Source organism: Boleophthalmus pectinirostris, unplaced genomic scaffold (genome assembly GCF_026225935.1).
Source record: "Boleophthalmus pectinirostris isolate CB_2022bp ecotype Guang Dong unplaced genomic scaffold, ASM2622593v1 HiC_scaffold_18, whole genome shotgun sequence".
NCBI lineage: Eukaryota > Metazoa > Chordata > Actinopteri > Gobiiformes > Gobiidae > Boleophthalmus > Boleophthalmus pectinirostris.
In genome coordinates this window covers 14,740,834-14,766,554 of record NW_026571133.1, presented here as the reverse complement: position 1 = coordinate 14,766,554, position 25,721 = coordinate 14,740,834, and the positions used below count along the sequence as shown (strand labels likewise).

The following is a 25,721-nucleotide window of genomic DNA, read 5'->3' as shown; positions in this document are numbered from 1 at the left end:
ATTTTGCAAGCTACCCAAAGCTTTTTTTTAAAGGTAATAATGGAAAGTATACTACATATCCATTTGTTATTTCTGTGACTGTATCTTGGCTCATGATGTCAGCGTTGTCCTGAGTCTGTTATCCCCTCTTTGCTTCTCTCTCCATTTCCTCTATTTCTGGTCCAAATACATCTATAATTCATATGGGACAGTGATGCAGGGAGGACTCCACATCACACCTCACTCACCTGTGGCACCGAGCAGCACCAGAGAGAACACACTCACGTTTTACTGCACATGAACTTAGGGCTTGACGATATTGTGAGAAAAATCTAATCATGATCTCATTGCTATGACTATTTTGGTCATATCGTCTTATCTTGTTTCATCATTTTAGCTGTCTGCTCAAACCACTACCACTGCTTCAGTTGGTCAGCTTCAGTGAATGACAGCTGGATTTAACCAATCACAGTCAAATATGAACTTTCAGAAGAAGCAGCTTTAACCTCTTAAAGGCAATAGAAATATAGATAGTGCAAGAAGTCATATGGCTTAAAGAAACTGTGATAGATTTTTCTATATCAGTCTCTCCCAAGTTTTTTTCTGGGGACCCATATTTTAGAAGTCATAAACCTTTGCGACGCAAGTCAATAGACATTATTTGAAAATCACAAAATAAAGGTGGATTTTACCATTATTGAACATTAATGAGGATATTTTATTATCTGAACAATTAATATTTCTCAAGTTTTAATAAAAAAGCAATAAAAGGATCCATAAGTTGCCTATTTGGACATTAAATGTAGTCAGTTTCTTTTTCTTTTCAACATTCAATTGAAACAGCAAAATTGGAACAAAGTAGGCAATAAAATAATTACAAAAAGATTACAAATTAAATTATACAAAACATGTCTTAACATTTCAGCATGTCTAGTGAGAGAGGTGGACCTGTCTGCATGTTCAGTTTGTTTCTGTGCTTTGTCTTCATTTTTGTGAGCAGAGAAAATTTAATGTGTCAGAACCGAATATTGCAGACCTACATGCAGGTTGTGACAAGGTGACTCCCCAAAAAATCTCTTGCGACCCACCTGAGGGTCGCGACCCAGTCTTTGGGAAACAATGTTATATCACCCACCCCTACATGAGTTAAGCAATAGCAATATTGCATTGTTATATTTACTTCAGAGCATTTTGATTGCACTGGTTTCATCACTGTTTTGACACCAGGCCACAGATTGTAGAGGAATGCCATACCGAGCATACCCAGCGACTTCGTGGTTGAGCATTCATCCACAAACTCAAAGGTTAGAGGTTCAATCCGTACTCCAAACAATGCACTTCCCACTCCTTGCCTTTGTGTGAACATAGTGAGGGTCAGACTGGCAGTCACACTTCCAACGCCCCTGGGAAAATCTGACTGCTGTAGTTTATAATCACAATTATGGGCAGTAAGTGAATAATGTTTGGATTTAAAAAGTCTCTGTAAGCATAGCACAACATAAGAGTATAGCATTGTTATAATGACGGTATATTGTTGATTCTGTCTCTGTTTGTGTACCCCCAGGCAATGCCTTGGGGGTACACAAACCTTCACAATAATACAGATAATAAAGCAGCACACATTTTTACTTAGATTTAAAAATCAAAGGTTTTTAACAATGCATATTTGTTCAAATCATTCTTGTTGACAAGCTACTTAAAATATGGAAGTAGATTTATGCAATATTTTGTTAGCCACTCTAATCTGTTATCCTTCTCTGCCAAAATTCTGATCATGATCTATGTGTATTGTCATTAGAGCTAAACAGTTTATACATAATTGCATAAGTACAACCAACTATGCAATATGCAATGTATTTTTTTCTGCTGTATACAGTACATGTGAAAATTGTTTTCACTGTGAACTTATTTCAACCGTGCACATGCCAGTCCAGCAGTGAAGTCAGCAGACATAAAGTGTGAGGGGGGAGGAAGAGAGAGAAAGAGACAGAGAGAGGGAGAGAGAAGGGGAGAAGGGGGTGAGAAGGAGAGAGAGAGAAGAGAAAGAGGGTTGGATGAAGAGAAAGAATGACAGAGAGATGAGAAGACAGAGGGGAGAGGGAGAGAGACAGAGAGAGAAAGAGGAGGTGAATAGGAGTATACTGACTTAGTGCAGCTCAGTGTTACGCAAGAGCTCAGCTGGAGATAAGAGAGGAGAGAGAGAGAGAGCGAGAGGAGGGAAGAGAGACGGGGCGAGTGAGAGGGCGATCAAGAGAGGGGAGAGAGAGCAGAACGCTAGACCAAAGCTGCAAACAGGACCACTCTGTTTGAGCCTCTCATGCATGCACTTACTAATCCTGATATTTCTCTTTGCAGAATCATGAAGACTCAACCAAAACAAACCTATTTTTTCTGCATTGAAGGAATAGCCAGTATCTTCTGAAAGGCATGGAGCTTTGAATTTCAGGTTAAACTTCTGAATATGGCACAGATGTCTTACAAACTGGAACCAAAGAGTGCCAAAGCTTGGATATGGAGGGGTGTCATATTTCTATTTTGGATGCTAGCGATGGTGAATGCATCTACAGTGAAGCAAGAGGAGAACCAGGAGGACCCAAAGGTGACAGCAGCCACCCTGTTGTTGAATGAGGACTGGACAGGGACCACCGTGCAGCTACTACCGGACATGCAGACAGAGAGTCAGACTCAAGGGTTCACTGAGGAGCCGATGGAGAGTGAAGTGGAGGTAGTGACTCAAGGAAGGATGCCCAAGAACTATACAGGTAAGAATGATGTTAACAAAGTTGTACATTTTGAAACCCATGACTTCAATTGTAAGATAGGCCCACATCTTTCAATATACTGTATGGTAGATGAAGCTATAATTTTTGGGGGCAATATTTATCACGGGTACTTTTCTCTGTACCAGTGTGTCTTCAGTTATTTTTCTCTATTTTTCTGTACTATGCAAGATTTGTAGAGCTGTAGAGAGCAGAATGAACAAATACATCCTACTACTATGTGTTTCTATGCTTTATGCTATTATATCATAGCAGTACATGTGTTTTTCTAACAATATTGCACATTTAGAATAGTTTTTGTGGGGTTAATCCTTTAAGATTAAAATATAATATATATCTATATTTTCTTCTGCAAGATATTTATTCTAACTTTGTTATTGTGACATGCCTAGATAGATAATACAGGGAAAGTAGAGTTCTAGTGCTTAATATTCCTATCAGCTTTTAGTTTTTGAAGTAATCCATGCAAATACTCTGCCTCTAATTTGAAGAGATTTGCATATTCTGATTTTGTTTCACCAAGTTTGTGACTCTTTGGAGAGGAACTACTAGTCCTATCGTGTAAATGGTAAAATTTGTCAGTAATGAAAAAATAAACCTGTAATAAGCTAAAAGAAAACTTTGCAGTGGAATCACGCTGAGGATGTTCTACATGTATCTCTGTTGGAGACGCAATACACACATTGTCAAACAAAGACAAAAAAGTTTTAAGATACAAAACACAAACTTATAATAACACAAAATTGGTTAAAACAACACGTTTTCAAGAGCTTGTGATGAATATGGACCATGAATATGATGAACACTCATGGTCCTGTTTAGGTGTTGATTTTCAACAAAAAGGTGAGAGTGAGAGAGAGAAAACGGTTTGCTAATGCCAACTTGTGACTTATGTGTGAGAGACTTGTTTAAGCACACAGATCGGCGCTCCTGTTGTAGTTCCAACCAAGATGAAGTCTAACTTGAGTAAAAGAGCTTCAGACAGAGCAGTGCATCAGTTAGCTTCACATCCCCAGGGAATGTTGATGAGATCAGCTGCAAAGTATCAATTCATTTGAGCTGAAATGTGTAACACTGGAAACGCAGTCCATAAAACATACAAGGTCAAGTAGGTTAGTGTGTTTATCAAAGATATTCATACTGTGAGAGAGCAAAATAAAGTGCCTAGCAGGTGTTTGCGAAGTTTAGGAAATGCTTTTTCACTTTACAAGTCATAACTCGGCCCAAAAAACATAGTTATCCTTTGCTTACTTTGCATTTCCAAAAAGACAAAAAGCATATCACTGTAAACTGCTCTCCCAGCAAACATCTGGCAGCTATTTCTGTGTGAGCATTTGAATAGAAATGAAACTCACCCCCAAGCATCAAGCACTATAAACTTATATTTTGTAAGTTGAACTGACTGGAACTTTAAGAAATATACTGTAGTTTGTAAGGCTTGGTGGCTTTGAGCAGAGGTTTTCAATTTCACGCCCTAGAACAAAGACTGCTGGTAGTACTAGTGTCTTTTTGAACTTAAAATTACTTTAAAATGTATGCTCTATTTTAAAGGTCCTATTTTACGCACAATTGACTCTTGTGAGCTTTGAGCCAGGTTATAATGTTGCTACCTCTTCAAAAACACACCTAGAGTTGTGTTTTGTTTCATTCTGTCTGTTTACATTTCCAGAGCTCAAAATGTTCTGTTCATCCATGTGATGTCATGAAGCAGTATTTAGTTGTTAACAGCTACCTTTTACTGTTAGTTCAACAGAGATTGGTGAATCCAGAACTAAAATCAACCAAATGATTCTAGTGAAGGTGTATTGAGTTTAAAAACACAATGGAGCGCTTTCTGCATTACTGCATGACATCACAAGGTGGAACAAGGTGGAGTGTTTTCAGTTTGAGAGAAGAACTCAGACTAAATATTCATGTGTTAAACATGTGAATGAACAATACCATGTATGTTTTTGATGAGGAAAAAACATTATAACATAGATATAAATAGTGCAACATGGGCCCTTTAAACTAAAAAGTAGTTTGAAATGTATGTCTATTTTAATGTGTAACATCTTATCTTCAGCCCTGGCTTATTATTTATTATTATACATTTTAAATCTATTTATTTGGCCTGTAAAGATTTGCTACTCTGTCCTCATTTGGGATATATGAAGTTGTTGAATGACTGATTTAGCAAAAGTCAAGTGCTGGTTAAGTCCTGCTTTACTGTTGGTTTAGTCTTGCTTGAGTCCTACTTAGAAAGTAAGTTAGTCTGTACATAAGGTTAAGTTAGTCCCTATGACTTTGGTCCATGATAGGTTCTTTGGTGGTAAGTAACCCAAAGCAATGTGAAAGTGGTGGCCTCTGTAGGTTAACCTTCACTACTCCTGCATGTCATGGCCTATTATGATGTTGAGGTGTGACAGCTCCTCCTGGTAATGAGCATACTTAGTGCACTGCAGCTGCTCTAATTAGAGCTGTGTAGAGTGGAGTAGTAGTGAACCTCTCCATATGCTGCTTCTGCACTTGTTTCCAAATCTCATATGTGTTAATTAGACCCACTTTACTCCAGAGAAGTGTGGCTGTGAGGTCAGGGGAAGGTAGTTTACAAAATATGTGAAGAAATTAGATAAAATTTTGGTGCACACTGCATACATGAAAGTTGGAATGGAGTAAGGTATTTGGGGTGATGTGTGACAATACAGTTTTAACATGACAAAAAGACATTGATGAGGCATGCAGCAGACTCAAGTCACAGAGACCAGGATGAGAAGGAGGTGTAATTAATGTAACGATGGACATTTGACATCATCATCATCATCACCCTTATCTCTTTATTTCCAGACTAATGCCCCATATAAAAAAAAACAAAAAAAACACTTTGTTGTACTATTGTGTACACCAATATTTTCATCCTATGGTTGGTGGGAAATATTTGCTTTATGTTCAATATGAGAACCTTTCCCTCTTACTCCAATATTGGACCTGAAATATTGTCCACCCCTAGCCAGGCTGACACCATCTAGTAATTCTGCTCAATTTCATTTCTCTCAACCCCGGAAGTGCGAGTCTGGGCACCGGCCAATCAGCGAAGAGCCATACATTCTGTGTTCTGCAATTTCCGAGATTGAGGATTTAAAGCCGGAACAAAGAGAATGTTTGGTGAATTTATCAAGGAGAAAGACGTTATTGCCCTTCTTCCTAAGGGATTTGGGAAAACCTTAATATACCAGTTAGCCCTGTTAGCAGCACACTACATACGTCACAACCAAATAGCAGCGATTGGTTAAATAAGAAAAGTGCCGGCCTACTGTCAAAAAACAAATCCTAATCAGACGGTTTCCACAAAGTGAAACCGACTGATGAATCAGGCCAACCCATCCCTACCACTAAACCTGAAATGCTACAAGAGTTCATTGAGTCGTTTAGGCAACAGATGAGACCATGAGAGCTTTTAGTGTTCACAAGAGAGTGCCTTTCTTGCATTTGCTCCCATAGGGTTGGATGGGGCAGGTGCATTTATACTATGTGAAAGTATGCAGACTAGTTTGTAGTTAGGTTGAGTAAAGAGGATTTTGGAATTGAGCTAGATCAGCGTATAATACAATTTAGAATAATGTCTTTCTTTGTGAGATTGTTTTAATGATGACATAACATCAATGCTTATCTTACAGGTTAGAGAAACTGACTATTGAACTAGAACAATACAGACAGACAGGTGCATACAGGTTTCTGCAACAGTTACAAAATCAACTACTGTATTTACTCAGTTAGCGCCACATAGACTAAATTAACTCATATCTGAATCACTTACCCGGGCTGTCCAATCTAAAAGGAATGTTTAAATAAACTGTGAATAGACATTAGTGTTTGCTGTTTTGTGCTCCCTCAGTGAAAGCCTTTGGTAAAGTCACTGGTCACTGTGAACTGTATTGTTGATGTTTAGAGTTTTGAAAGTCAAACAGAGTCATGTGGGTGAGAGGAGGCAGCTGGTGAGATGTTCAAAGACACAAGGTTTTGTCCGAGCTTTGGCCATTGTAGTGCGCATGACTTCACCTTCAGATTCAAACTCTCTGCTCTGTTTACTCCCACTCATTGTTATCACTTTATAACTCCTACACATTTGTTCAGTACCCGGCTACAGGAAAATGTTTTGATAACAATTCAGTTTGTTAACATTTAGAATAAAGCTACTTTCACTTCCTACCTCATTTTCTCACTTCTTATTTCTTATTCAAATGTTCAAATCTAAAATACCTTCCAAAAAGAGATTCTGAACCTCACTTCAACCTGCTTTTGTAAATATATTGTTTAACATTGTTTAAAACATCTAAAATTGTTGCGTAATGTTACAAAAAAAAAAAGAAAAAAAAAAGAGGATAGTTCATTATGTGCTTCCTCTAAGGCCCATAGTGTACAGACCATTCAACTAATTTGTTTTCTATTAACAATGTCATTTTGCTGTTATATTAAAATACGTCTTTATGACTCTTGTCCAGTGACTGCTTAATATGCTTTCCAATTTGCAATCAAACAGCTAAAGTCATGATCTAAAATTGCATTATTAGCATCACAATTTCTACTGTGCCGTTTTGGTATCTCATCTCATTTTCACAATATTTGCCTGTTCATCCATGACCTCTCTCTCTGTCTCTATATCTCTTTCTATTTTTTTTTATTTCTTATTCTCTACCTTCCTGTCTTTCTAGTTTCTCTCGCCTCTTACCCCCCCTCTCGCTTCTCAACCCCTCTTTTTCTCTCTCCTCCTTGCCTTCCCCTCTCTTCTTTCTCTCTGTCTCTGTCCTTCTCTCTTTCCCCCTCTCCTGTCTCTCTCTCACATGCTCCACCCCACACCCTCGGGGCAGACACAAAATGCTGCGCTCACGTGCCTATAATGCTCCAATAACGCACACATTCAAACCAAAGCAATCTTCTTAAAGGTTTACACATTAATCACAGTTGCTCTTTCATAAGTGTGGCTGTGGGCTGGACCATGGGTCAAGCTGAAGTAAGGACTTTATTTACCAAAAACAGGTGATCTCTCCAATGCCTCGGACACATGCAGGAATTAGAACAAAGAATTATGGGATATGTGTCCAAATCGTCCAAATCCTGCAGATGTGATTAATATGTGCCAGTGCAAAACATGTGCAGAGATTTAAAGGATTCAGAGACAGCAAATAAAACTGTTGAGATGGGGTACTTGTATACTTAGTTATATTATTTGAAGGCGCACTATGTAAATTATTTGGTGGAGGGTCCACTACTTGTTTGTCTCCAAACAAGTAGTGGACTACAGTACCTCCATTGCATTTATTCAATTACAGGTGCTCAAACATGAATTTTTCCCATGTGCAGATTTGCTTCTCCGTAGACCAAAGTTTATTTTTGACCAAAATAAATTTTTGACCAGTTGACAAATTGAATTTCTCCTTTGACATGGATTCTACCTAGATAACTGAGGGATTTTACACACTTCTCCATTGACCATTAACCTGTTTCCATCGCAATTACCAAATTTATTTCCATACTGTGGAATAATCAAGGAAAAACAGTAACAGCTTCACCAGAATAGCTTTACCTTTAAGAAGTAATAGTGTCCAGAAAGCTGTTATGTTTTGTGTACTATTGGTGTTACCCAGTCTCTTTCTGGTGGTAGGTGAGATTCTTAGCAGTTCATGTGTAGTTAATTTAGTCTGTTTTTTTAATCACATTTTTGTTCTTCTTTGTTATAGCCTTAGTTTAGATCTGCTTATATTTCATATTCATATAAAATAAACACAGTTGAAAAACTACAAGGTCCTAAAAGCAGAAATAAAAAATAAAAAAAAATATCTCAGATGTTATTCTCAGTAGGAACTGTAACCAACAATGCCTCAGAAAGCAAGAGGACAGTTGAAAGTTCCATTTTAAAACGTAGTTCCTCTGGAAAGTTAAATAATGTTTAATGTAGATGATACTAATGTCTGACGCCAAAGCTCCAAATTTGAGTACAGATTATTTAAAGGCATGAGTCAAACTGTATTACATTAAAATACATTTAGAAACCAGCTGATCTCTGTGCTTTGTGCTACAGTCATTGAAACTTTAGATTTTATTCTATTTATTTTTTTGTCAGTCTAAAGCCCAGAGAAATAAAGTGGGTTTTGTCAGGAAGGTTGAAACTCCAAATTAATATGCAAATCACTACACAATAGGAGGCAGATGGTTTGCTGAGGTGACCTTGGAAGGAAAAAACTTGGACTTTACCATTTTAGTGCTTTGAAATAGCAGCTAATGTTTTTGCTCATTGAGTATATATATCTATGCATTGTTATAATATTATTAGTATATATATCTCAATAAATATATTAATACAGAAGTAATATCAGAAATTCCGGTTGATATTTAGTGTTTGTGCTGTATTATTTTGCTGCTGCTCATTTCCTTGAAGTAACTCAATCCCAGTTCTGATACTGAGCTCTAGCTCTGTCCCCATGTGCTCCCATTTATGCCGACTTGAATTACTCCTGTCTCCAGCTAAAATCCTAAATGTGTCTAAATGTTTTATTTTCTATATAGTCTAAATATAGTGACCCATTTTAAGTTTCAGGTCAGTGGAGACTATACTGTACATCTTCTTGTCTGGTTCACAGTAGTTTATAATCATTTTAATATGGTTTGTGTGAAACTCGGCCATTAACCTACATGTAATTCTCTGTTTAATGTATTGTTTTATATACACAGTGAGCCTAGGGAATACATATATACACATTTGACACAGATTACCCCTTTTAACACCAGTACAGTAATTGTGCATGTGGAGTAAGAGAAGTGCATATTCTCTTATTAAAATCAAAGACAGATAGAAGATGTAGAAGGCAGAACACAGTTTCATTGGTAAAAATCTGTTTATTTGTTTGTTTTTTTCTCTAATTTCTCTGTAAATAAATCCCCTTTCCTAATATAGAACTCAGCTCCAAACCTGCTACTTTACCTGCTAGCCTCATGAGCTTCATTTGACTGGAGCAGGATGCTATGGGTGACGTCACACTCCTTTAGTCCACTTCTTTATAGTCTATGGTACAGACCAATATTAAAACATATATTCATGGGGTTTCACAAAATTTTACCATTAGAAAAAGATAGAAAATTAAAGCCATTTTCAGTAACTAACCACTCTGTCCTTGTATGTGGATGTTTGGACTATGGCTACTCTTAATCCAGAAATCAGACAAAGGATATACTATATAATACTGGAGGCTATATGAACAGTAGTATTGGAGCTGTAATCCTGGTCTGCCTAATCCTCGTCTCCATGACATTAACCCAGCATAACTCCACAGTCCAGCGAAACACCAAGGTTAATCCACCTTTAAACACAGTGCTCTATATTACACATCCGTCAGTGCACTCTCACCTATAAACAATATGGTGTTTGTAAAGAACTAAGCCGCTATTGTTGATCTAGATACAGACCATAATCGATAAAACTGAAACCAAATTTATTATAAATGCACAAATTTTTGATTAAGAGTCTGTCACCTGCTCGTTTCTATGGATATGTCATTGCTCCGCCTGGAATGTTCCACAATATGATGTTAAACAGCTCTACCTTACATTTATTAAATTACAGGCTTCTGCGCAGAACTGACCTATAACTTGGTCTGGTTTGCTCTCCATGGTGATAGAAAGGTTTAATACCATACTATGAAATATTCCAGACATTTCAGTGGAGAAAAGCATTTGATGGACTCTCCATCAGAAAAACTGCACAATGCAAAGTCATTTGAAACTATAATGACTTTTATACATTCCTAATTCAACTCTCTACAGCTCAAATCTCATTGTAGAACAAAAAAAAAAAAAGAAGAAGAAGAAAAAGAAAAAAAAAATCTTGCTAGTGTAATGAAAAGTATCCACAAAGAATATTTTGAGGGTTTGCTCATTTTGTAATGTTTGTGTATTCATTCCCAATTATTTAATTTATTATCAGGGCTGCAAGATTAATCGCAATTAAATAAAAAACACAATTTGAATAGTTAAAATTAGAAAAGTCCAAAGACTGCTATTAGTTAAAGGTGAAATGCATATATGATACACAGACAATAACAAAAGATGAATTTTCAGACCAACTCTTTTCTACACACTTTACAGAATGCTTTCATTTCATCACTTAGAGCTTTGGTAATCCACTGGTACTTTCCCACCCACTCCTCCTGGGACCTGCATTGGTGCTTTTGCTTTTTAGCGGCGTGTTGGGGTTCTAGTGCACCACCCATGTCGAATGAATGAAAATTTGCTTATTGTCAGTGCATAGTTGAGCACTAATTGTAGAATGTCAAAAAATAAACAAAATAGATGGAGCCAGGGCAGCCGGCTCAAGCTCTGTATGAACAGTTTTTAATGTTTATCAGAAACTAAGTACTCAGTATTCTGTTTGAGTGTAATTTTTTGGGACATTTAGGGCTGGATTTGGGATTCGGGACAGCGGGACTGCCTAAATTTTTTTGGGACATCTGGTCACCCTAACCCACCCTCACTGAAATAGGTTGTGATAATAACAAGTGAAGTTCCCAGAGTAAAACCATAACTGAAACCATTCGTTTGGGTCTGAGGGAGGAGTCACTTTACAGACATTGTATATGAAATTATGTGGCTCTCATAGTTCATGGGGTTCCTGATTGATTCATGCCACATTTTAAACAATTTCTAACCAACAATCACACAAATAATCACCTTTGTCTTCACTCTGAGTCTTTACACGAGCTCAAAGCAGAAACGTAAATGCAAAATGTTTCAATTCCTTCAATCCTGTTAGCCTTAAGGCAAAGCCAATTTTCTTTGTCTATTCCTGTCTATTTATGGAGTGTGCGATCCTGCTAATGACACGCTCACAAACGCACTCACAGAGAGGAGGTACAAGCCAATTAGAGTAAACCAATCACTCCTGTCCATTCAGCTTTTTAAAGCGCCCTTAATATGTTATTTTCTGATCTATGTTACAATGTTGTTTCCTCTTCAAAACATACTGAAGTTGTGTTTCAGCTGTGCAATCTGAGTTCTTCTCTCAAACAGAAGACACCTTCCACCTTGTGATGTCGTGTGGTAATACAGGAAGTGTTCCAGTGTGTTTTAAATTCCATACAGCTTCATTAGAATCATTTAGATAATTTCAGCTCTGGAATTGCCATCCTCCACTGAACAAAAAGTAAAAGCGTAGCCGTTAACTTAAAATATACCACTACACTAGTATAACATCACAAGGTAGAACAGAGCATTTTGAGTTTACAGGTGTAGACAGACTAATAATAAAGGATTACTCAAACATGTGTGAATGAAACAAAACACAACTCCAGGTATGTTTTTGATGAGATAACAATGTTCCAACATGGTGTAAAGGTACACAGTGCACTTTATAGTATGCATGTAGCCTATATAGTGCAGTAGATCAAATGAGAATGGGTTGATTTAAGGACATTTTTAAAGCCTGGTGCTCATGACATTCACTCTATACGACAGAGCAGGAGGTGTCTCTGTCTCCTCTGAGTCCTGCAGGGTTCAGGAGCTGCCCACAAACCTCCCACTGTCTGCCCAGTCACTTCAATATGGCCGCTGGCATGGACTCAAATTCATTATTGCCTTCCCATGGTTTTACACTAGCATTTGTTCAAGTGAAGTCATGGGGGTGGCTTCTGAAATGGGCCAGAATGGAAGCTACTGTGTGTTCCAACCTACAGACTGTTGTTTAAAAATGAATGGTTTTCTTTGGAGATAGAGCTCCTTTTAACCCCAAAATGTCCATGCATACTTCATAACCTGCATTTTTAACATGGCAGAATGAGTTTATTCAACTTTTTTTATACAATTGAACACAATTTTAAAGTTAAAAATGTGAGACAGTAACCAGTAAGAACTCTACTCTTTCTCCCTAAATTCTAAATATTATTATGTGCATGTGGAAATATGGAAATACACACAACCACCAGTAATGTCAAAATGAAGTAGCATGAGTCACCAAAATGTAGTTATTTTAAAACCAATGATAGGATGAGCAATTGACGAGAGCGTACAACTGAACAACTTATCACAAAAATAAAAATACAAGTACTCCATACCAAAAGAAATGAAAGTTTTTTGAAAGTAGATACAAAAATGACAGATTTTATTCACTGTTTCATTATTGCATACTCCCTTAACCCAGTTTGGTCTTGGTATAAGATTTAATTTTGCTTAACTTATTGTGTTTGCAACACAACATGTAGTTAATATTTTTTTTCTTGCCAAGTTTCCCTGTACTGTTGAATGATATGTTTTTATTCATAGCAAAAACATACTGATTCATATAAATGTTATTCAGGTACGCCTAGATAATGGGAAGTGGACACTATAATTTTCTCAAAATTTACTCTTGTGAGCTTTAAGCCATGTTATAATGTTGTTACCTCCTCAAAAACATACCTGGACTTGTGTTTTGTTTCATTCACACATGTTAGAGTAATCCTTTATTGTCTGTCTTCATCTCCAAAGCTCAAAATTCTCTGTTCTACCTTATCATGTCATGTAGTGGTAGTTTTCAAGTTAACAGCTCCTTTGCTCCTTCTACCTTTAGTTCAGTAAAGACTGGCTGAAATTAACCAAATGATTCTAGTGAAGTTTCATGAAGTTTAAAAACACAGTGGAGCCCTTTCTATATGACATCACAATTTGGACATAGTGTTTTTTGTTTGAAAGAAGGACTCAGCCTAAATATACAGGTTTGTGTGTTAAACTTGTGAATGAAACAAAACACAATTCCGGGTTTGTTTTTGACGAGGAAACAACATTATTACACACATCAGAAAATAGTGTAATATGGGCCCTATCTGTCAACACATAAAGATGAATACATACATACATAAAAATAAAAGAAAAATGATAAATCTCGAGTCCTCTTTGCAACCCACTAAAGGTACATAGGTGCATATGTGTGTGGCAGTTGCATGTTCTGTCCCAGTGTTTGTACAGTGTACCGGAGCAGAGCAGAAGATTAGCTGATGAGCCATGAGCAGCATCAGTTGCTGCTACAGAAATAGAACCAGAGAAGAAGAGAAGACTTGAGGAAGTCACGACATCCACAGCTGGAGTTAACAGGACTTTCACCTGATGAAGGGTCACTATATATTTACCTATGTCCATTCCTTTAGGGTATTACTGTATATTAGTTTGTACAGTGTTGAACATTTAAAGGCCCTATATTACACAAAATTTACTCTTGTGAGATTTAAGTCATGTTATAATGCTGTTATCAAAAACATACCTAGAGTTGTGTTTTGATTGCATTCACACATGTTTGAGTAAACCTTTATTATTAGTCTGTCTACATCTCCACATCTCAAAATTATCTGTTCCACCTTGTGATGTCATGCAGTGATAGTTTTAAAGTTAACAGCTACCTTCTACCTTTAGTTCAGTAGAGATTGGTAATTCTGAATCTGAAATCATCAAAATCATTCCAGTCAAGGTGTGCGGAGTTTAAAAACACAGTGAAGCACTTCCTATATTACCATATGACATCACAAGGTAGAACAGATTGTTTTCTGTTTGAGAAAACTCAGCAAGACACAACTCCAGGTATATATGTTTGTGATGAGGAAACAATATCAAAAACAAATCTATATCTATATCCTATTATTTCACATTTGAATTTTGAACCTAACACTTTTGCTTATCAATCATAGGAAAGATATATATACAGACCAGCCAAAGCAACAATAATGCCAACAGTAATGCCATCTGTATGCTGCCAGCCCCAGAAGTGCCAAAACCTACAAAAATCTGTTTAATCACAGTCCATTCCCACAGTCCAGTTGACAGACAGTGATCTGCATGTTTTTGGTGCTTGGAGGGTTGCCATGTTGAGTCTCCAGAGGTATATTTGCAGACTATTGGATGTTGAACTCAGTGATGGCAACCCACTGTTTCATAATAGCTTTTCCCTGTGGGTGAATCTACAGGACAGAACATACGGTGAAGGTCAGGGCACATCAGGGCTATTGACAAGAACAGGAGGAGTTAGAAAGAGGCCTGGAGGTACCATTGCATCAAGAAGACCATTTCTCATTGACTTATATTTAACTCAACAAAGAAGGTCAAATGTTTAGGTAATTGTAAGTTATTTGCGACTGGAACTCAAATCAAATCAGTGGTCCAGAAATGTACAAAGTAAGATTTATCCACAACTCACAACTTGTTTAGTGGAATCAGATTTTATGCTCAGATTTGGAATGAATGGCATTGAGACTATGAACAGGAAGTTAGGTGTTTGCTTTATTTGTGTCCTTAAGGCAGGGGCCTCCAACCAATAGCTCTCCACCGCCTTCCAAGTAGCTCAGGGATTTTTAAATTAGATGTATTGCACTGAATAACTAAAATTTGATTGATAAAATGCATATTTCCATTGTAAATGCATAATTTTTATGCCTAATTTTATAAACTGATAACTGGATAATGGTTTATGCTTTATAGGCCTCTAACTGTACCCCGTCTGAGGCTTACCGTGGCGCTTATATAGTATTTTCTCTGTTTCTGACAACCGCTAAAACTAGTAGCTCTCTGGGATTTTTGTTTCACAGAAAGAAGCTCATAGGAGGAAAAAGGTTGGAGAACCCTGCCTTATGGGAATACATACATGAAGCCTATGAGTGTAGCTTTGGGTTTTAGGTGGGACCAGTTGAGTTCAGACTGTCCACTCCACAGTAGGGCTATGCAATTAATCAAAATTTAACTGAGATTGAGATTAAGTCATTTCTAATAATCAGTGATAATGGTTCTGTCTTCTTAATTGAGAGGTCCACAGCTCCCAATCTTGTCATAGAAAATCATGATTGATCAATATGAGATTATTTTGTCTCATCAATCAGTCTGCACACTTTTTAATGGGCCTATATTATGCATTTTCTGATTTGTGTTATAATGTTTTATCAGTACAAACATATCAGGAGTTGTGTTTTGTTTCATTCACACATGGTGATGCACAAATCTTGCATTTGTAGGTTGAGTTCCTCTCTCAAGCAGAAAGTGCTCCATACACCTTCACTAGAATATTTGGATGATTTCAACCCTAGAATTGCCAATCTCTACTACTAAAGATAAAAGTTTGCTGTTAACTTGAAAACTACCACTAAATGACATCAGAAGGTGGAACAGAGCAGCAGGAGATGTAGACAGACTAATAATAAAGGATTACCTAACTCCAGGTATGTTTCTGATGATGTAACAACACTATAACATGGCTTAAAGCTCACAAGAATCTATTTAAATATAGTTCACTAGCTAGGACCACGCCAGCAACGACATAGTGCGAAGAAGTTTATTGATAATGTACGAAGCAAGGCAAAGATGGCTGGGTTGAGACTATGGGTGGGGGCTCCGTCTCAATCTACAATTGGCCCAGCCGGAACGGGACCCCCCTTGTAGGGGTCTTATGACTGAAAGACAAAATAGGGGATGGGAGGGTGGGGTCGAGTTAGCCGAGACAAACTGGGATGATGGGAAAGGCTGCTACATATAGGCTTCTGGGAAATTAGAGGCGTGATCGAGGTGAGTTGTGGTTCGCTGGTGAGAGGAGAGGGCGGCTGAGGCGTGGTGATGCTCCTGAATCTCAGTTAATCGTATTAACTACATTTGTAGTTATAGCACTATCTTATGTCATGCCTTAAAAAGTCAAAGTTAGGACTATTTCTAAAGCTACATCTGCTCTCATTAGCAAATAGCAGGAAATGGAAGTTATAGATCACATAAGCACTTAGTATTTCAGATTGTTTACATTACATTATAATACCATGTGGGCACTGGCTTTTACACAGTAACTCAGTATTGGAAATTAGTAATTTTTATTAACAGTGATTTTTCAGGCTGTACCACTGCAAATATTGATCACTTATAGTCCTATTTGCTTGTACACAGATGAAGATATAACTATCTTGGGCTTTAGGGAGTTTCTTGCTTGACAACAGCTTCCTAAACCATCTCCTCTCAGGCCTCAGGCTTCAGCGTCACGTCATGTCTTCAATATTTCATCTGTCTTTATGTAAGTGAGGTCTCTCTCAGTGCAGCACGTGTGGATGCCTCTGGTGCTAGTGGTGAATATATGGGTTTTCTTTGGGGAATTACACTACATCACAAACAAGGAAGTGAGGCATAGGGGACTGTAAGCATCAGTCTGTTGGTTTATGGTTTATAAGCCATCTTTTATCTCTACTACTACAACTACTGTACTGCTACTACTGCTTTTACAACTGTAATTTGGCACACAAGTCTCTATGGGATCTATAGGTTTATGGCTGTGCTGTGGAAAATTATAGGCACATCTCCTTGGAGACAAGCAGCTGACTGACCCTCCACCAAACAAGTTACACAGTGCATCTTTAAATACCAGAGATAAAGCAGGAATCAGACCTAAAATCTTCCTATTACTGGCCATCCCCACATAGTCCAGCTATACAGCTACTCCAACCTTCCCTGTCAGGCTTCTTTTCCATTCTAGGTACCACTAGATTCAGGCTCAGTAACTAATAAAGGGATTATAAGGTTAGAGTATTAGGCTATTTATTATAGATACTAAGTCTGAACCATTTATTCATTATTTATTCAGTATGGATTAATTCTTTGTTCATGCTTTTAAGGCTGTTCCTATTAAGGTGTAGTTAGAGGAGCTATATAACCAACATGACTCTTGTGAGATTTAAGATACTGTAGTATGTAGTTTCCTCATCTAAAACATACATGGAGTGTTTTGTTTTATTTACACATGTTTGAGTAATCCTGGATTATTAGTCTGTCTACATCTCCAAAACTCAGAAAGCAGTGGAGCACTTCCTGTATTAGCACAAGACATCACGATGTAGAAAAGTGTGTTTTTAGTTGAGAAGAACCCAGCCTAACTATGCAGCCTATAAATATTTGTGTTAAACATGTGTGAATGAAAGAAAACACAATTCCAAGTGTTTTTGATGAGTTCTGTTCTATTCTTCAGTACACATTTCAAAACGTGCAACCTTGCCCCAAGTTAAAAGTTAGAAAACACTAATACTTCTCTCTTGTCCATTGTCCATTTCTTGTCCAATTGCCCCCCTTCCCCTTTCTCTTGCAAAAACTAAACACTATCTTTCATTTCAAAGTTGCTTTTCCAACCTGTCACAGTGCATAATCCTCTCATCTGTAGTGAGTTCAGTTCACGTGAGTCTGCTGCAGTGACTGTGCTGTGTCAGATTTAGACTAATCTCTGAGTGAAGAGCCGTGGTATTAGAGACTCTGTGAACATGCAAGCTGTCCAGAGCAGAGACAGATGGAGGATTTCTACACTGGGTTTACACATACAGAGAAGAGAAGAGAAAGAGGGAGGGTGAATGAGGAGGAGAGAGACAGAGGGGAGAAGAGGAAGAAAGAGAGAGATGAGAGATGAGAGACGGAGACGGGGGAAGAGGGAGAGAGATGCTAGGGGAAACAGAGAGAGTAGACAACGAAGGAAAGAGACAGTGGAGAGTAGAGGAGGGAAGAATAAGAGAAGACAGAGACAGGGAAAGAAGAGGATAGGAGGAAGAGAGAGGAGGAAGAGGGGGGGACATGAAGAGAGAAAGTGAATGAGTGAGAGAAGGGGTGAGGAGGAGGAAAGAAAGGATTAGATAGAGAAAAAGGGAGAGAGGGGAGGAGGTAAAGATGACACATACAGACAGAGCACACAGAGGGACACGTGCTGATGCAGTCACTGGATACAAGGACATGATCTGAGCATAACAGTCTATGGGCTGTTTGTTCTAACGGAGCTTTTAACACTGACAGAAACAAAAGAGACAACAGTATGACTGCCACACTTATGTCTCCTGCACTAAAATTGTCTAATTCTTCATTGGAGCTGCTATTGCTTTGCCTGTAATCTTACACAGTATGGACTTGAACTCACCTATCTCCACTGAGACAAACAGGAGATTCCACAAAGCCAAGTTACAGGTTAGATTTGTGGAGAGTCGCCCTTGCTCACATTGTATTCTTTCAGCAGTAAAAAGACCTGCAAAGAGAATAAGTGCAAAGCAATAACATCTCTATGAAGACAAGCATTGTTGGACTCACCCACCAGAGTGTTGCACAATGCTTCATTCTGTCTATTTTAAAGGGCCGGTATTTCTATTTTTTGATCTGTTATAATGTTATTTCCTCATTAAAAATATACCGTGAGCTGTGTTTTGTTTCATTCACACATGTTTAATGCACAAACCTTGTGTATTTAGGCTTAGCTCTTCTCTCAAACTGAAAACACTCCACCTTGTAATTGCATGTGGAAATAAAAGGAAATGGTCCACCATTTTTAAACTCCATACTTCATTAGAATCATTTCAATGATTTCAGCCCTGAAACTGCCAATCTCTATTGAACTAAAGGTAAAAGGTAATTGTTTACTTGGAAACTACCACTAAATGACATGGAAAAGAGCATTCTGAGCTTTGGAAATGTAGTTAGACTAATAATAAAGGGTTACTCAAACATGTGTGAATGAAACAAAACACAACTCTAGGTGTGTTTTTGATAAGGTCGCTTAGATCTCATAAGAATCCATTTTGCATAATATAGGACTTTAATAGCCAACTCAATACATTTTAGCTTTTCCTTTCTGCTTCTTGTTTGGTACTTCATTTCCAAGCCACTGGTTTCACAATATTATTACCACAAATATAAGGGTGCCCATTAGGTACAAACAGTATAAACTCATATACCCTATCAGCTACAATTAGCATTAGCCTCTCTGTGAATTGTGTGATAATTAGTGCAACGTTGCAGAAAATAATGTAGCCATACTTGCTGCTGGACTTCTGATGTGATTTGAATCTCTGCATCAGACTCCACTGTTTCCCCAGATCACGAGAGCTCTGTGTTTATGGACTGTAGCAAGACGATAAAAATAGTGCAGTTTCTGTTCAGCCAATGGTAATGTCCTACTGAGGAAACACATGGGAACACAGCAAGACCAAACTGACAGGAGAGGACATAGCATGAGTATGATATGAGGCTATGGTATACAAGACTACAGAGCAGAAATGTTCTTGTTTTAGTAGTTATAGAAGACCATTATTTATATAGGAAAGAACAGCTCCCTTTGGCAGTATACAAGACCCTCTGCAGAGTATTTTTTTATTTACAGGCAAATATATTTGATATATATAGTTTTCTGTCCTAGAAATTAGAACTGCACCTTATCCATGATTTTGTCTCATTTTAGAACATGCTTAGCCTTAACAAAGTCTTGGTAAAGTCTAGGTTTAGATCTGTTGGTACTCAGAACGCTGAATATTATCCTATGTGGTGTTGTGGTGTGAAAAGTTTTAGAACCACTAATATAAAACAATCAATTATTTGGAATATAATTTGACTTTTGTTTTCCATCTATACCTTTCTGTTTTATTTACCATCACTGATACTGTTTCTATCTATTGCATTTCAGCACTGACATTCATTTTAGTTTTTAATGTTTAAATTGACAATTGTATTTTGTTTCCAAGAAAAATATTTTATTTTAATGCCATAACCAAAACTCAAATCCATCAAAGAAAAGGTTGTGCATAAACTATAATTGATAGTTCAATTCCGAATCCATTACATTTAAGATGCTATTTGCTCTTGTTGTCTCCTTGTTTTTTTTGTTTGTGATGAATTTCACATAGGATATTGCCACAGTTTCGCTGCCACATCTCTGCCAGTCTGCCCTGCATTACCACCAGCATGATTAAAATGGGAGTAATGCGCTCTGAGAAGCTTAAGCATAGAAAGCACAGTTCAGTTCTAATCTATTTTTTATTAATCAGTGCAAATACACATGCAAAGGCCTGTAATATCTTCAGTTAGAGTCAGTTTAGTTTTCTGTGTTTCATCCAATTGTATTATAGTATATTTCATAACTCTTCCTCCCTTCTCTCCCTGTGTCCCAGGTCTCTCATGTATTCCAGTACTACCCCCCAGAAGAGGGTCCTTCTTCGTGGAGGGGGGCACTGGTCTCTCTGTAGGCAGTGTTCTGGCCTTCTGGTGCAGGGACGGGTTCCAGCTCGTGGGCAGTGATAAGATCCAGTGTAATGTGAAGAACGGCAAAGCACAGTGGAGCAATTACCTGCCCGTGTGTGAAGGTACGGCCTGTAGAGTTCAGCTATGGTGGAAAAAGTACTCAGTTGTGTTACTTAAGTTGAAGTTCAGATACCGGGAATAAAAAAATACTCAAGTAAAAGTAAAAGTATCACATAAAAGTATTAAAATACCTGTTTAAAACTGTAATAAAAGAGTAAACAATATTTTGCACAGATTTTGAAAGCTAATAAAGCTTCAAATGTACAGATTTTTTTTAAAGATGAATTTGGTTTAGTAGAAACTCTGAATTGGTTGTTTTTTTCCTAGCTGTTTTCATTTGTATAATTTTGTTGGCTCAAATTATTAGCATGTTAAAAATAGTTCTGTTCAAAGATGTGTTGGAGTAAAAGCACAGATATCTGTACTCAAATGTAGTGCAGTAAAAAGTATCCACTTTAAAATGTACAGTAGATTTATAAGATTTATGTTTAAGCCAGTACTTTACAACTTTTACTTTGTTACGTTCTGCCACTGGTGTTTAGCTGGGATAGAAGTTATTTGCACATAAACTTATGATGTAGTTGTGATATAAATAAATAAAGGATCCATTGTCTAACATAAATAGGTTCAATATTTCTTGTGTTGATTTTAATTTTGAACAGTTTATATGAAAATAGCTTTACTGGAATACTGAGTTCTGTTCCAGTCAGATTGAGCCAAAAATACTGTTACATATCATTTGTATCTCTACAGCAATATTATCTTACTTTAAATTATAGGTGTACTGTGTAACTTTCCAGGTGGAGAGTCTGTTATCATGGAGATGTTGCTTTGCCTGGAATTTTTCATAGTATGATAGTTAACATATCTATTTTCATGGAGACAAGAACCATGCCAATTTACAAGTGTGGTTTGTGAGGAGGTGGGCTGCATATTTTTCAAGGTATTGTTTTATTGTAAACAAACAAACACCTATAATTACATAATAAGCAAGATTATTATGTAATTCTGGACTCATACCAGAAACGTTACAAAGTGCACCTTTAAATAAAAAGAAATATCAGTATGTAAATGGAGACCCCATATTGTAACTACATACTCTTGCTAGCGAAGATATGCTATGGTATGAAAAAGTAATCAAGAACGGCTGGAAAGAGACAGAGATTCATTTGTCTGTTAGCGTGACTGTAAGCGGGTCTGCGATGTCTTGTTAAATTACATTATAAATTTTGAATATGGTGCATGTATCTCTATTGTAAGGCTCATGTCCTGGTTTAGAGTGAGCAGATAAAACAGTTGTTCCTTTGGTTTAGTTGTGCGTTAAATGTGCTGCAGTTTGTGGAGCAACGCTAATGAAGCACCACACCACATTTCACACAGTCCTGAACACGCAAATGTGTCAGGTGAACTCTTCTACAGACCCCAGAGGAGGAGGAAACAGCTGGGGAGAAGGATTTGGGAAAAATATTTTCCAAATACAAACTATGTACCTTTTTTTATTTTACATTTTTAAAATTATTTTATAATTAACAGTGCAATATGTAACTTTCTGCTTGTGTCCATGGAGATGTTATTTCTTTGACTGGAATGCTCTAGAGTATGATCTACTTTTCATTTTTTCAATTAGAGGTGTTTTATTTTATACCTGGAAAAAAATATGTTGAAAAACATATATTCTTATTGTTAGCAGGTTCTCCTCTCCACAGATCTGACTTATCGTAGTAGTTTCACCCAACTGAGAGATAGATTTATTATATGCCATAGTGTGGAATATTACACCTACAATAATACAGTGCAGTAATATTTGCAATCGGTGCATTTGAATTACAAAATTTTTAGTATATGTGAAGACTACAATATATGATATGTGGAATTTGCTTTTCTTTAAAAAGGGTTCTTCATCCCTCAAATTCTCATCCAATTCAATAAGAAATTGTATCAAACCAAACATTATTGAGAGTGCTGTTGACAGATAACAATGACAATAATTTGGGCAGTTAATTACATATGTACATTTGTAAATAGTTTGTAACAAGTGAAATGCATACACTTATCTGAGAAAGTAAGAGTGTTTTGTGATTGCAGCGATCCCCAGGCCTCAGGACAGGGGTCTGCGGGTGGCGGTGCTGGCCTCAGTGGTGAGTGGAGTGGTGATCCTGGCTATGTCCCTGTCCTTCCTCATCTGCTGCCTCCAGGAGAGAGCCTCCAGACTGCGCGTCAAGAAGGAGGGCCGCCTCAGGTACTGGAGAGGGGCACTGTACCTATAGACACAGAGAGAACTGTTGTATCAGCAAACTAAAACCTCAACAAAACAACAATGAAATGAGAAATCTTTCAAGAATGTATTTATACAGATTTTTTTTTGCTATTGATTTTTGTCTTTTTCACAGCGTCATATAGCAAACGTTACACTGAGTCCAAGAGAAATTGCTCTCAGGGGAAAATAAAGTTTATTTTATTCTATATTGTTATGCTTGACGAAAATGAACTGAAACAGGAATGTAGTGTTTTGGCAGCATGGTGGATAAGTGGGTAGCATTACTGCCTCACAGAGAAAGAGTCCTGCCATTTTTTTGGGCCAGGTGAGATCTTTCTGTGTAGACTTTTCCCCATCAATCCATCCATGGGTTTCGCAATTATTTAAAACTAGAACCATTAGCAGTTAACAGTTTATGATATTATACAATACAATATTATATCTTTTGAATGTTTGTTGTCCCAGACGCAGGGAGAAGCGCTCGTCCCGCCGCTCAGAGTGGGAGAGAGAGGAGGGAGAATGGGAGTCCTTCGCTCCACCAAAGATATTCCACCTGTCCCAAAGAATGAACCCACGCCTCGCCCCCGACAGCCCCCTTTACCTGACCGGAGGACTCAGCGGCTATGAGAACAGGGGATATCAGAGGTACAGAACAGCCACTAAATACATTCTGTTTAATTTTTTGGACTAACTACAAACTACACAGGAACTAAATAATATGACATAATATTAAAACCGCATGTTACCCCATGTTTGTTCATATTAATACAGCAGTCTGCATATAAATAAATATATCGTAAAATTAATAACAGACTTTTGGTAACCATGTGGTAACCTCCCTGTATGTGTCATATAATCTCTCTCTTTTTCTTGCAGGAGCCAGGAGAGTCTACTGAAGGCATCTCTCTCTGGCCTATATCGCTCAGACTCCCAGCTGTACCCCCACGTCGTCCTGCAGAGGGTGCCCACACCAACTGCCCCATCTGCCCCTCCCTCTGCTCCTTCTGCACCTACAGCCCCCCACTACCTACACTTACCCCACTCCTCCTCTTCCACAGCCTCCTCTCCGGCTCATACCACCAGCCACAGTCGCAGTCAGACACACATGATGCCCCAGTATCCCACCCCAACATACCCCCCCAACCCGAACACAACTGTACCCACATACCCCTCGGCTGCTCCCATATACCCCAACCCTAACCCCGCCACACAGAGACCATGGCAATAACAGCAACTAGATGTGCTTTGAAGTGATTGGCTGTTTTTTTTTTTTAGCAGCTGGACTATTGCAAAGGACTGTGGTTTAAAATGGACAGTGTAAGTGAAAACAAGCAGGTGCATGCTTTTTACAGACATGTCTTACTTTTTGGACTAAACAGGAACCCATACTTTGTTCTCTATCAATTGTTTGTGGCTTTGTTTGTATAATAAGATTATTAATATTCTTTTTTTTTTTTTTTTTTAAATCAACTCAAAGTTTTAATTTGGATTTCCTGGGACAAGAAATACAACTTTTTGCCTAACTGGAAAACAGTCAGTAAAACACTTCCACACCTATGCAATTACTATAAAAGAAATAAACAACCACCATCAGCAAAACAAGACAAAATTACTGCTAGCTTATTTGTTAGACTCCAAAAGGTTTAAAGTCCAGACACACTTCACTTGGAAAATTAATGGGCTTGGTAAGCAATGTGGACTGAAGATTGAAACATTTGGAGTTTGAACACTTAAAAAAAACTGTGGATGAAGAAGATATTAAGGAACAATGAAAATAAGGATGAAGAAAGCAATGTTCTCATTGTGGTTACTGACTTTTTGTGAACCTAAAAACTTAATTTTGTTATTTAGTTTACTTGTAGGAGGTAAAAAGGAAGGACAAACATTTCATTTTGTCCTTTTAACAAAACAATTATTCATGAAGGACTTTTGTATGACACATCCTATCCAGCCTGTATCTAACAGAAGAGCTAATATATTCTTGTATTTTGCAGAAAGAACCATTAATGTGAAGCACACTTACATGGTTTCATTCAATTTGTTACTAAAGCAGCACTTCATAAATAGTTACGTCTTCCTTATTTTCCTATGAGAGGTACATCACACTGGATCACATGACTAGAACCCTATACAGTACACACATTTGTTTTCTGTTGTAATTAAAAAATCTTGTGAAGTCAGGTCACAACCACTTATTTCTGTTTGTATTGAAACACTTGCACTTTAGTTATTTTCATCATGATTGAATTACAATATAAATAAAATAAGCCTATTTAATACTGTACTGTAACTGCTATGTATTGAAATAAAATATTTTTGTTTGAGATAAATTTTTGTAATTATTTAATGTCTCTTATGTCAAATCTCTCTAAAACCAACATGTAACAATGAAAAAAAAAAAAAAAATTTAAACATCAGCATATCACATGTCTTTTGGTTTAAATATTGAGCAAGACAGACACTGCATGTTCTTACACACTCTGTAATTTAATTTTGGATTTGTATGCTTGAAATGAACACCATTTGTCCTCCTTATATCTTAAACTCAACATGAAATCCATCAGTCGGTCTGCTCATGTGATAATTTACCGCCCTCTAGTGGAAATTACAAAGAATAACATAGACCCAGAAAAGCACCCCAGGTCACTTTAATC

The 25,721-nt window shown here is 37.4% G+C and overlaps 1 protein-coding gene across 1 annotated transcript in view; it reads left to right on the top strand.

Moving 5' to 3' along the window:
* zgc:162331 (uncharacterized protein LOC793007 homolog) overlaps positions 1–24,295 on the top strand; it is a 48,211-nt gene extending 23,916 nt beyond the window's left edge. The window contains exons 6-10 of the mRNA XM_020926159.2: positions 2,335–2,741; positions 20,681–20,872; positions 22,896–23,049; positions 23,533–23,712; positions 23,944–24,295. Coding sequence (XP_020781818.2) covers positions 2,441–2,741; positions 20,681–20,872; positions 22,896–23,049; positions 23,533–23,712; positions 23,944–24,295 — 1,179 coding nt within the window. The 5' untranslated portion in view covers positions 2,335–2,440. The remainder of the gene's footprint in view (positions 1–2,334; positions 2,742–20,680; positions 20,873–22,895; positions 23,050–23,532; positions 23,713–23,943) is intronic.
* The last annotated feature ends 1,426 nt before the right edge of the window (positions 24,296–25,721 follow it).